The sequence below is a fragment of the Pseudopodoces humilis genome, chromosome 5, assembly GCF_049639895.1.
Source record: "Pseudopodoces humilis isolate 2021_Gansu_Grassland_sample_001 chromosome 5, ASM4963989v1, whole genome shotgun sequence".
NCBI classification, from domain to species: domain Eukaryota; kingdom Metazoa; phylum Chordata; class Aves; order Passeriformes; family Paridae; genus Pseudopodoces; species Pseudopodoces humilis.
The window spans coordinates 67,045,269-67,058,378 of record NC_142204.1 but is presented as its reverse complement, the minus strand read 5'-3'; the positions used below and the strand labels follow the sequence as shown (position 1 = coordinate 67,058,378).

The 13,110-nt window shown below is 40.2% G+C and overlaps 1 protein-coding gene across 1 annotated transcript; it reads right to left on the bottom strand.

Annotated features, from left to right (window-relative positions):
- Window positions 1–1,308: 1,308 nt before the first annotated feature.
- Window positions 1,309–12,817, bottom strand: NUDT5 (nudix hydrolase 5). Its single transcript, XM_088055388.1, has 10 exons — window positions 12,462–12,817; window positions 8,413–8,502; window positions 6,390–6,457; window positions 5,531–5,583; window positions 4,779–4,886; window positions 4,128–4,223; window positions 3,075–3,176; window positions 2,665–2,677; window positions 1,907–1,989; window positions 1,309–1,647 (listed from the first exon to the last, which is right to left on the bottom strand). Exons 1-10 carry the CDS (start codon window positions 12,468–12,470, stop codon window positions 1,538–1,540), a joined length of 732 nt encoding a protein of 243 aa, XP_087911514.1. The 5' UTR covers window positions 12,471–12,817; the 3' UTR covers window positions 1,309–1,537.
- Between the last annotated feature and the right edge of the window lie 293 nt (window positions 12,818–13,110).

The following is a 13,110-nucleotide window of genomic DNA, read 5'->3' as shown; positions in this document are numbered from 1 at the left end:
TTTTTCTTTCTAGAATATAATTCTGATTAATATTTAGCAGTCACAATTAAAAAAAAAACTTAAGATTCCTCTCCTTAAAGTCATTGAGCTTTTCTGCTCTACTGTAATCACTTTTTCCCTTTGATGTGACATTTCTTCTGTCTTCTCTCACTCTTAACTTGAAAGTAACTTTGTGTTGTTTCTGAAGGTAAGAAACTGTGAAGCAATTTTCTGTTTCAGAAAGTCTCCCTAATTACACACACTCATCCTCATCTATTTCAGAGGCAAGACTGATTTTGATGTGTGTTTATTAAAACTCTCAGATTGTGACCTTTCAGCAGTGGTGGCCTTTTACATCATTAGTAGTAGCCCACTGTGTGCAGATGCACTGAAGGTTTATTAGATTTATTATTTATTATTTATTTATAGAAATTATTTGACTGAGTGAAGGTGCAGCCCTGGTACACACAGGTGTCCTCGGGAGAGAGAAAACTGCAAGGCTGTGCCCTCTCAGGGCCCATAAGTGACCTCATACCTTCAGCAGGATCCCCTGGCTGGTCCTGCACAGTTCTGGTTTGAACTGGTGGATGGTGGTGCCATAATCATTATTTTAGATCAAACAAACCAGTTGTCTCTTTCTGCATAGTTTATTTAGTGCAGGGAGAAGGAAACATCATGTCTAAATCATACCAGGAAGTTCTTTAAATTTCAATTTCAATTGAATTCAATTTCAATTCATTTGAATTACTTCAACCAGAGTATTCACACAGTGTTCCTGTGCTGCTGTCCCTATTCCTCTCAGAGAAATTACTACCTAATAGGATATTCTATGATTTTTGATTTGGAAGGGACCCACAAGACTCATTGAGTCCAGCTCCTGGCCTTGTGCAGGACATCCCAAGAATCCCACCATGTGCCCCAAGAGTGTTGTCCAAACACAGCTTGAACTGTCAGGCTCAGTGCTGTGGCCACTTCCCTGAGGAGCCTGGTCCAGTGCCCAGCCACCCTCTGGGTGAAGAACCCTTTCCTGATCTCCAGCTTAAACTGCCCCTGGTACAGCTTCAGGCCATTCCCTTGGCTCCTATCACTGGTCACTAGAGAGAAGAAATCAGTGCCAGCCCCTCTGCTGCCCATCATAAAAAAGCTGCAGACCACCATGAGCTCTCCCCTCTCCAGGTGTTAGGAGTTGTCTGAGTGCTGTGAGAGACTGCGCTCTTCTGCCTCTGCCTCCTTTGGAACCTTGGTCTTACAGCACCAACCATGGTTACCTAAGCATCTTTCCTAGACTGAACTGTAAATGCAGAGAGGAATCTAGTTAGAAATGAGCCATTCTGAAAATCAAACAGTATTTTTATTATTGATATTCTGTCAAGGGTTGATAGAGCAGCTCAAAGAAATGCATCTTGTCAGTTACATAATTCCAAATAAAAATAGAATCATTACTACAAACACTTTTTTTTTGCTGCAAGTAAAGCAAAGGACCTTGATTACAAGAAGACTTGTACTTCTAAGCCATCCAACTTGGGCAGTTTCAAATTAAATTCCTCATTGCCCAGTTCTAGAACTTCATAAAAGGAACTTGGAGCGGTTTTTCTGCTGCACGCTTCAGAGCCAACGCGTAAGTATAAACCCTGGCATCTACAGCCAGACGTTCCTCTGCTACTAGTTCTGAAAATAAAAGAAAAAAATTGAGATGCTGTTAAAACCTCACCTTTATAGAAATGTGCTTGCTAAAATGAAGATAGGTAGCATTCCAGACACTGCAAACTCCTCCTGCTTTTACTAAGTCTTTTACCTGGCCAGGTCTCTCATGGCTTTTTGCTTAACATACAGTATTCTAGGGTGAGAAATGACATGAGAAACTCTGAGAAAATAAGGGATTCTTGAAACTCATGTTAGTGCATTTAATGTGTCAGAAAGCTCTTACCATCAATTCTTTGCAGTAGGTCATTCTTTGGAAGTGAAACAACTTCCACAAATTCTAGGAGAGAAGAAGAAGGTTTACACATCCTTAAATTAGTGAACTGGAGAGAAAATTACCTCTGTTTTCTGTTTCTTGCAATTTAGAAGGGGAAAAAAACTGACTTTCTGAATGCTGATCACCATCCAAAAGTTGTGAGCTTTCATTTATCAAAAAAGGTCAATTAAATGGGGGAAGGCTCACTAAAAAACATGTTTGGCAGAAAGGAGCTGAAAAAACAGTTGGGAAAAATGATAGTTATGAAAGATAAGAATTCCAAAAAAATAAACCTCCCTTTCAAGAATGAAAATACACTGTTGAAGAAAACTTGTTTGGCTTCTCCTGGTACAGGAATGGATCGGATATGCATTTCAAGACCAAACCATGTCAAAGAGTTTGTTCAAGATGAATTTATGCTGGCTTACCCCTCCCCTGTCTCTCTGAATTACTTGTCTTTAGGGCTTGACCTACACCTTTTGGGGGGTCAGTAATTTGTATTTCCTGAAATACTGGTCCTATAGGTACAATACTGGGAAACACAATTGACGCAATAATGCCCAGGAATTTGCATCTAGGCCAAATTCAACCTCAGGCACGTTTGATTAGGGTCAGGAGATTACCCAAGCACAAATAAAAACCAGTTTTAACTGACTTTTTCTAAGTAAAACTTGCCATACAAAGAATCACGGTTGACCTTATTGTCAGTGAGATCACAGTCACATTACGTACCTCCATCATCTGTAAGTGAAAAAAATAGTGAGTTAAGGGGTTGAAATACACTAGAATTTACACTTAAAAAGCATTTGATGGCTGACTGACTGTGAGTGACACTGCAGTTACTTTCAGATTGAAGCTACAACTGAGAGCAGTGTCTAGGTTCACAAGTTGGTCCTCACTGAAATCTGGCACCGAAAAGTTTTGTTCTGAATGTGCCAACAGCTGACACTTCACATCTGGGCTTCCCCAGTGAATTGAGCAGAGAGACTCTGCTCATTTAGACTGCAGGATGTGATTGGAAGAATGTGCAGTATTCAAATCAGCTGGGACAGAAGAGATGCAGTGGTGGGGTTAATTGTTTTAAACCCACTGTTTTGCTAATTTCTCAAAATTTTCAAGTAAATGGTACAAAACTCACCAAGATTTTGCTTAGGTCTTGTGTTCTCAGCCTCATCTCCATTAATGATGACGCTCACAATGTGTGTTGTGCTGTTTGACATTCCTGGGTCCAAGCACAGAGCTGCCAACAAGCACATGGAGAGGTTCATTTTTCAGAGCAGGAGTCAGGCACCTTGACATTTTAACAAAAGCTTTCACAGAAATGTATCTGATACAAGAGGAGAGTATATATTTGGCAGACATTTGTGCTGTAAGAATAGCGAAAACTTTATCTTCACATATTCTTGGAAGTAATGCTTCTGTAACTCTCAGCTCTTTTACAGATCCCTGGCAAGACTTGTTTTCCCAGCCAAATTTACTCTTCATTCCATAGATTAAAGATTTACTGTAAACTATCCCTAATAGACTTCCTTAGTCTGTTGGAGTCTATTTTTGCCATCACCTGTCTCCAACCTCTCCCAATGCCCAGCATGCAGCTATACCCAATAAGACAAGACTCAACTGCAATGACATTTCCTCAAAATCCTAAGTTGCCTCACCTACCTTCTCAAGTTTGGTTTATGATCCTCATTTTGCCTTCACTTTATCTTATGTAGGAAGCATAGGATTGGAACAATCATGTTCCACAGGATCTCTGAATTTACTCCAATTACTCTCCTTTCTTCTTTCCAGCTGGAGAACCTGATCTGAGTAACCTCCCCACGGCTGACAGAAGGGTGACCTCTGCATCATACAGCTCTTTTTTAATAAGTTCATAGTAGTCCAGCAATTTAGACCTTTACACTAAAATGCAAAATCACAGCTAGAATAATTGAATAAGGTTTTGTGTGAAAGATCTTAATTTATAGCAATTTCCTCCCTACAGACATCAAACTTACTTCAGACAGAAGTTCAGCAACTGATTCACATCAAGGACCAAAGTTTCACTTTTACAGATATGAGATGCTACCCTGCTAATCTGCATAGGCTTTGCTGCTTGTATTTTCCTTTTGGCTTAGAGCATTTCAGACATTTAGAGTAGCCATCAAGACAGAATTATCTTTGGTGGGAAAAAATAAAAAAAAGCAAAGACCTGGAGTACATTCAATGACTTCCCCCTTGTACCCAGTTTCTTCCTTCAGCTCTCGAAGCGCAGCATTTTCTGCTGACTCGTTTTCCTCAATGAGGCCTGGGAAATACATAATACACAAAAACAATTAATAGCTTCCCACTTAACTGCAATATCCATCCTGAGATCTAATCAAGCTTTATGGAAGTAGGGAAACATCCTCACTACTCTGTCCTTATAGAGGGATAAGTGTTAGGAAGGATTCCAGTCCCTGGATTCATTCTGCTGCTGCCCACATCCTTAACCAATTATCTACAGAATCATGCTGCCTTCCCCAAAAAAGGAGTTAATATTCTCATGAGGGAAAGAAGCCAAATGCTTTGACTGTTAGAGAAAGGAGAAGTGGAGGGAATTTTCTCCAATCTGCTAAAACAAGCTTATTTTGTTTTTCCCATTATCCAACATTCCTGTTTTGGAATAGCACATGGAGCTCGGCACGGTTTTCCAGTTAGAGCTTCATTAAGATCACAGTATCAACTAAGTTGGAAAAGACCTTGGAGATCAAGTCTAACATATGAAATACATAGCCTATAAAATACATAAAGATTGACACTCTAAGCACATCTAAACACACGGAACCATTTGTGACTCATCCCAATGTTTCAGCCACTTTACCTGCAGGAAATTCCAAGCAGTAGCCATTGATTGGGGGCCTGAACTGTTTCACCAGGACAATGCAGTCATAGTGCAGGGTTCTCTGTAGCACTGCTATCACTGCCACACCTACCACAGTCATGGGAGACACAATGACATGGCATGTGAATGTAGCAGAAAGTGAGACTTTTAGTGGCAGATCTGGAAAGGAACCTACACACTGCTACTCTAAGCATTAAATGTTTAGATGCCTGCTCCAGAATCCTGAATGAATTTAAGCTCTTTATATCATGCTTGGTTAGAGATCTTCAAAGCTCCCCAGCAAGCCAGAGGCACACATACCAAGCAAGACTGAGCCTCAGGGAAGGGCTCTCCTGCCTACAGAAATTGCTCGAAAACCTGTGTAGGGAACTCTTTACTACACTCTTCATGTCTAAGTCACATCCCAAAGAGCCCCGTGGCCCCTAATACCAGACCCAATCACCAGTTTGTGAGGTACTCTGTCTCAGGGCACCCCTGATATCTTTGGAAGTGCTCCATCATTTTAAAGTGAACACCATGATCTTGGGAAAGCACTCCCACCAGTAAGGTTCTGATTCTTCAGCACTTAAGCTAGCATTTCACCAGCTTAGGGGTATAGCCAGCTCTGCCAAGCCACCTGTTCCACATCCTCATTAATTCAGAAACAGATCAGCTCAAAATCTGCATTGTCAGCTTATCAAAAGGATTTTCACAGGAAAAAAATGCAAACAGGAAAAGCCACCAATTCTTACCATCAGCTGTAACTCCCTTTTTGTTGCCAGTACGCTTTACAGTTTCCCAAGTTCTATTTAAACAGAGAAAAGAACAAATGAATACATAAATCATGTTCTACCTTTGCTACTTTCATTTAAAGCAAAATTTACCATCACACATTGAGGTCTTGTAAGAAGCAGCAGGATATAGGCAGCCCCTGTCATACACTGGCACTATAAAATGTCTATAGCAAGGTTTTCTTTTGCCTACTTAAGGAGGGAGAGAGAAAATAGTTTAGTTACACAAAAGATCAAATCTTGCTAATTTTAAGAGGATACTCTACTGATGAACTGGGAGGCACTAGAGAAAGCAATCAGTACATAATTTAACACATTTAGGGGAGGGAACTAAAGCCATGTTGCAACACCTATATAAATACAAAAAGAGTACCTAAGTACTCTTTAAGAGTACTTATCATTTGAGAAATGATAACATGCAAGAGAACATTACTTTGTCAATAATATGCAAGATCCAGCACCACCAGCAGGGAAAAAGGAGCCCATAATGAAGAACCAGAGAAGCCACAGGATGGACTCTCTGATGGCCACAGAGTAGTTGCACAGCTAGAACTTGCTTCCGTGTAGCACCTTTCTAAAGAACTGGAAATGCTACATAATCCAGGTTCAGTGTGCCCAAGAGGATTTAGGAGTCAAATTCAATCTCAGTACTTGTACATCTGCTGGAGTAAGATTCTCTTCTGAGCAGCAGGAACTGTGAAGGAACCTCACAATGAATAGGTCTCATCTTGTGTGGAGTGGTGTGCTTGTAATGCTCATGCTCCCTAGCCTGTGGCCAGTCTGTACAATTGGGAATCTGGAATATCAGAGAGGCATTTACCTGGTTTTCCCAAATGGATCAGTGTAAGTTGTTTCTGCAAGCTTCAACCATTGTCTTTCTACGATTACCTAAAATAAAGAATTCTTTGTTAAATACATTATAAAATGAATCCTAAAGAATTGGGAGAAACAACATAACTATTTTTAGGTTCTTTTGAAGGCAAATTTCAGCATCACAACACACGCAGGAATGTGCAACAGCATTCCTGTTGCTAATACAGAAAAAAAAATAACCCAAAGACACTAGCTTTTCTTAACATGAGTTTTATAACCAAATTTTGATTAATTCAGTGGTATTTTATGTACAGCAAAGTCCTCATTTTTAGTAGGATTTTGCAAGGGTAATGTATCAGCTGCAAAAGGGTCTCTGGGCTGCACGGACTTTAGCTGCACAGGTGCCCACGACTGCTCCCTTAGCAGAGAGCACAGCCCAAAAACTGAGCATGCAAGACTGAAAACCAAACTGCCCTGAAAGTTTTCTTGCCCTGATCCCAGACTGCGGCCTTGTGTAACTGCTGTTTTCTGCAGTTGTGAGTGACACACCTGCCCTTTTAGGATTCTGTGAGCTGCTGAGCGAGTGTCCGGCATTAACGCTATGACCAAAAGTTTTTTTCTGGGCTAAATGAGTTTATTTTCCCTATGTTGTTTCATCATCTTCTATGTAATTCACTTAAAAGAGAAAAATCCCTAGATATTAGCCTAACAGTTTGCTTCTTTTACTGTAACTTGTTTTAAAAGGAGTTATTTGTCTATTACTTTGATGGGCAAAAAACATCTGCTTTTAACAGCCTGAATGTGCCTTCCCAGAAAAAGGAAGAATGAAGTAAGATCAGCTCCCACTTTCATGGAAGATATTCCAGCATCAGGCCACACTGTTAGTGCACAGTTACAGAACCACTTCTGATATAAGAGCCACTGGAAGAAAGAGGGTAAACACTTCTCTGTATTAAGCCCACCAAATGATTGAAAAAAGTAAATAGCTTAAAGCATATAAGATCTAATTATAAATTTCCAGTGATACCAAAGAGAACATTGTTTTAAAAGAGAGTAAGCAAGAAACTTTACCAAAAAAACGCAAACAACAAACCAAACAAAGAAAAGCATGAGAAACCTATACAAAACCAAACCAAAGAGGATAAAATGAAAATGCTGCCTGCAAGAAACCCAGCTCTTAATAGAAAACCCAAAAAGATTACAAAAATTCAATCCTTTATGCTTGTGAAATATTTGTATTAAAAAAATGTCCAAGAGAAGACATAATCTCTTACAAATCTCTTCTCTCCTTGTGGCTTGAAACCTGAAGAAATTACACAAGCATGTTCAGTCCATGGAGAACAAATAAAAGAAACCACCTTTGTGTTATAACAAGAGCAGGATGCTGCCAAACCTGCCTTAACACCAACAATTAACTTTTAAGAGTTCACTTAAAAGGGAACAGAAACAAATATAGGAAGTTTAGAGTGAAAGTGCTCCTAATAAGAATGAAGTACCTCCAGAAACCTTTCCTAGGACTGAAATTATTCTTACTACTTCCTTACTGATGTCTTTGAAGCAGCAATTATCTAAACTCAAATCCTTTCAGGAAACACAAAACATGGTACAATCCTAAATGTTAAAGGAACCCTTGGTGGTTCACCACCTTAAAGAAACAGAAAACTGTTTGAAAGAGAAAAGTGTTGCTGAGTTTCATAACCCAGCAATTTGTAAAGTCTCTGAGATACCAGCATTATTTCTGAACATTGAAAAACCTCCTGAGGAGACAATACAAGAAACAGATGCAAAATGTAAAAAGAGAAGCAGCTTAAAATAATGCAACACTGTAGATTTCTCTCTCATTGATAATTTGTATAATTCTTTCAATAAAGTGGAATGTCACATCTTTTAAACTCTCTGTCAATCAGGAAGAAATGTTTTGTCTATTGAATAGGTTTTTATGAACATACAGCCTTTCTAGCATTTGTACTCTGCACTCAAAAATAATTGTTATTTAACAACAAAAAGTGTCAAACCCAAGCATGCTGTACCTCTTCCTTAAGGACGAATTGTTTAGCTGTTTTTGCAACTTCTGTGGATGTCTCAGCTGCCATTTTCAGGAATGTCAGGTTTTTCCCCTCCTGTGCAAAGTCCAGATATATATGAAACAAAATCAATATTTGCTTTCAGCGTAAAGTTAAAAGGTTCATTTCTGCACTGTAAATTAACAAATATAGCTTGTTGGAGAAAGTCAGGGACGTGTGATTGCAAGTTCAATTCATGTTTTCAGCTCCACCCAGTGATTTCGGAGTCAAATAATTCAAAGGAGAAATGTACATTTGGATCAAATCCCTGACTTACATAAATTGAATAGTCCTATCAGCTGTCAGGTAGCTCTACTGGCTGAAGATACTTTTCTTAACTATTCAAGTGTCAGACACACATACAGACAATTGATCCATTTCAAATTGCTTCATTCTGATCTGGGTGAAATGCTCTGTCAGCAGTGTATGGTCAACAGGACTGTGCACTCCACTGTGAAAGTACAAAAAAACCCTTATACCAAGAGGACTTCAGTGGTAAAAAGTGTCTGCTATTAAAAGTCAGAACTAGAACCTACCTCCACCTTACATCACAAACACGTAAATGACTCAATCCTTCCACTAAAAATCAAGGTCAAAAAACTATATGTGTGTTGCAAGTCTGTGCAGCACGTGGGACTGGTGTGATCATGGCATGTCAGTCTCTTACTGGGAACGATGTGCCCAACACCATGCAAAAGACAGCATTTTCATTAAAAAATGCTCAAAGCAAAGCTTTGCACCTGCAGCTCAATGCCTCAGCCTGCATCCCCAGGAAAGTGAGATTATGCACTCCCTCCCAGCATAAAGACACAGCAGACAGCAGAAAAAACAAATGTGTTAGAGACTGACCCTGTGTCACTGTGGGACTACAGGGCACTTTCAGTACAGAAGCTTCTACCAGGGAACCCTCTCTGATATTAACTTAATACTGAAGTCTGGAAAATCATCATGAATCATAAGAAAAAGCCAGTGGAAAGAAACAAATCAGGTTAAACACCAGGAGAGATGAGATGAGCTATCTTAAAGATCTTAATCATCCATAGCATTGATGGTAATAAACTTTCCACAAAGTAAATAAGAATCTTCCCATGACTTCAGCTATGGATTAATAACCTGTGTGGTCTCCCCCGATGAAGGGTACCAAAGTGCATGAAAACCTTCTCTGTCACACCCAAATTTAGCACTTTAATTTTTTACTTTATCCTTTTATGGTAACATCTGTTGCACACTTGTGAAACATGAAAGAGCAACAATCAGCTTTCTTACATAGCAGACTGACATTTACTTGCAGTAAGTAGTTAAAAGGAACAGGTAGGACGAAATATTTCTGTTTATCAGCACAAGTAAAACTGAAGTACATGAAACCATTTCCTTGGTCTGTACACATGTCAGGCTCTTTCTTAAGTCTTAAGAAAGTGTTTTTGGATGAAGCAGGTCATAAAGGTCAAATGTGCAGATTGGTTTTATGTAACATAAGTCTTGAAAAGAAAACCTGACTTGTTAAACCAAATTCTGTTCCTTAAAAAATATGTTCTATAATACACTCTTAAAGCAATGAAGCTACTTTTCAAAACCACATAGTTTTATTTGCTACCTCATCACTATCTGTATGGAAAACTGTTCAGTTGCTTATGTTCCAGTTTCTATCCACTTCAGTTCAGTCAGCTGTTCCAATGTTTGGAACTTCCTTCCCTTAGAACTGAAGAGTTTTAGCTGGACAATGGCCATGGTCTCATGCTGTGACTCTCAAATACAAGATCAAGCTTTCCAGCAAACATATGCAAAAGAAGCACAGCCCGGGAGAAACAGTCAAAGGAGGCTCTGTGTGATGTCTTTAAAAACACGAAAACCTTACATACCCAGCTACAGCAAATTCACCTCCTACACTGGAAAGAACTATAGCCTTTTGCATTTTCAATATAAATCTATCAAAGGAGTAGAGACTGAATCATAGCCTTGTTAAAGTTGTCTTTAGATTGGGCTAAGTCTTCCTCTTTTACTCTCCCCTCACAGGAAATCCTGTTCCATTGATCACACTAATCCTTCTGCACAAATATCACTGTATCTTTCTCAAACATGGCTTACCACAGTTGTATCATGAAAAAAAATATGAGAACCTCATCTCACAGTAGAACCTGTTTTCAAAACAGCTGGCTCTCTCCTGAGAGATTGAGCAGTGACTTGCTACTTAAAACAACAACAAAAATACAGTTTCAGTGGTTTGAATTATCACTAAAACCTAAAATGGGTAAACACCTCAAAAAGAAGGGAATGCTGATCTATCCCAACTTCTGTAGTTTGGGTCTCCTCCACAAGTGGGTGCAGTAACTCTACATATAGTGACATTTTTAAATGCTCCACCAAAACAGTATTTTTGTCCAGATTCAGTTGGCGGTATAGAAGTGAGAATTTCTGCTGTTAGAAAGCTGAAGTACTGTTTGGTTAAATGAAGGCTGCAATTCTGGCATCTCACATTAGTCATGCTGTCAAGGATGGCAACATCTCTTGTTCATAAACAAAATTAGCTGCAACTGAAAATTAAATTTAACACTAAAATGTGTTAAATGTGAGGTTTCTAAAGGCCTATTTAGCTTTCAGATCGTGCCTTGTCTTGCAGTTCTTCTCTGTCATAAAATTCCCTCTGCCTATAAATATGAGTTCATTTGAGTTAAAAATTCAATGCAGCTGATACAGCAGCCTGGGAACCTGGCTACCTGACCTAGGATTACGTGAGCTCTGAGAATACAGATTTTTAATAGTTATAAATGCAATCTTAAGAATATGTCAAAGTACCCACATTTATCAACTGCCTTAATATGAATCAACAGCACTCAAACTATCCCTTATGGAGAAAAATAAATGTTTTCTACTTTGTCTGGTAGTTTTTGTGCCCAGTGTGCCCGGACTACTGCTGGCAAATCAAGATACTTCTTCCATTTATTTAAAACTGGGGTCAAATTCTGTTGTGAAAAAGCCGTGCCATTTATAAAACATGTAACTTTATTCCTATTGCTTATTCCTTTATTGAGTGGCTTCCTTTCAAGGCAGCATCCAGCCATTCTACAGTTTCCAAAATCCTTCCCAGCAGTTAAAATCTTCAGCCAACTGAGGTCATTGAATCAGTTCAAGACAGAAGATACCAGAACTACAGAGAGAGAAGTCAAGATAACAAAACTATACTTCAATATTAATAATTAGACAGATGGAGTAGCTTTCCTAAATCACTTTTCAGAAGACATTCTTTGATCCAAATACACATTCCAGCTGAGACCAACTAGATTTAATGGAAGCTCAGCAATGGGAGGGGGTCCCATGGCAAATTCAAGGTCAAGGTCAAACAAAATACAAATTTTCTTATAAAGAATGCGCAAAAGAGACACTGGCAACATTTTACACACGATTTAACTAACAGGACTCTGAGACAGCTAGGCTGAAGATAAACATCATTAAAAACTCCCATAGCACTTTAAAGATGTTACTTGAACTTCTGTGCTATGATTCTAGAATCAAAATCAATTAAGCAGCAATTAAGTTGAGGGGCGGGAGAAAAGTAGGGGGATAATGTTCCAATTTTATCATGATATCTGAGAGCACGGATCACCCACCGAGTGCCAAGTAAAACACGGACAAGCAACAGCAGAGCAAACAAGGATTATCTCGCACAAGCAGAAGAGGGTTAGAGGCAGTTCCACGGTGTTATCAAACTTCCCAACAGCTGAGGTGTCACACAGCTAGGAGAGAGACATCCCCAAACTGCAAATGTGAGAGCACAGGAGGAAACATCGCATGGAAACAACACCACGCAGGGGACGCATAGACACAGTAGCTGAACCGCTGGTCTTAAGAACCCCACATACTACTCTGTTAAAGCTTGACTTGGGACTGAACAAAGTGGAAGAGTGGTTGACAAAAAACAACACGAACTGACAATGTGTGCTCGCAGCCCAGAAAGCCAGAAGTGTCCTGAGCTACTTGCAAAGATTCTGCTCCTTTCCCCTGTCCTTGTGAGAGCCCACCTGGAGCATTGTGCAGTTCTGTGTCCCCAGCACAACAAGGACATGGAACTGTTGGAGCAAGTCCAGAGGAGGCCACGAAGTTGGTAAGGGGATTGGAACACCTGCCCTACAAAGACAGCCTGACAAAATTGGAGAAGACCTCAGAGCACCTTCCGGTAGCTGAGGGAGCTAAAGGGAAGCTGGAGATGGCCTATTCATCAGAACCGTAGCGACAGAACAAGGAGTAATGGTTACAAATTGAAAGAGGGGAAATTTAGGAGAGATATTAGGAAGTAATCCTTTAGTGTGAGGGCGGTGAGACACTGGAACGAATTGCCCTGGGAGCTGTGGTTGCCAGGTTGGATAAAGTCTTGAGCAACCCAGTCTCATGGGAGGTGTCCCTACCTAGGGCAGGGGGTGATTGGAACTGGATAATCTTTTAGGTCCCTTCCAACCCCTTAACATCCTATGAGACTATGAAACAGCTCCATGCAGGGTACACGCAGGCACAGGGAGGACAGCAGAACCTAAAAGGAAAACACGTTACTCAGCTATTCCTTGGCTCGGGGCAGGGCAGAGCGAAGGCAGCTTGCGGGACGCTCCGGTGCGCGGCCGCCGAGCGGGGCCGGCACCGGGCAGCGCTGAGGCGGCGAGGGCGGAGCCGGGCCCT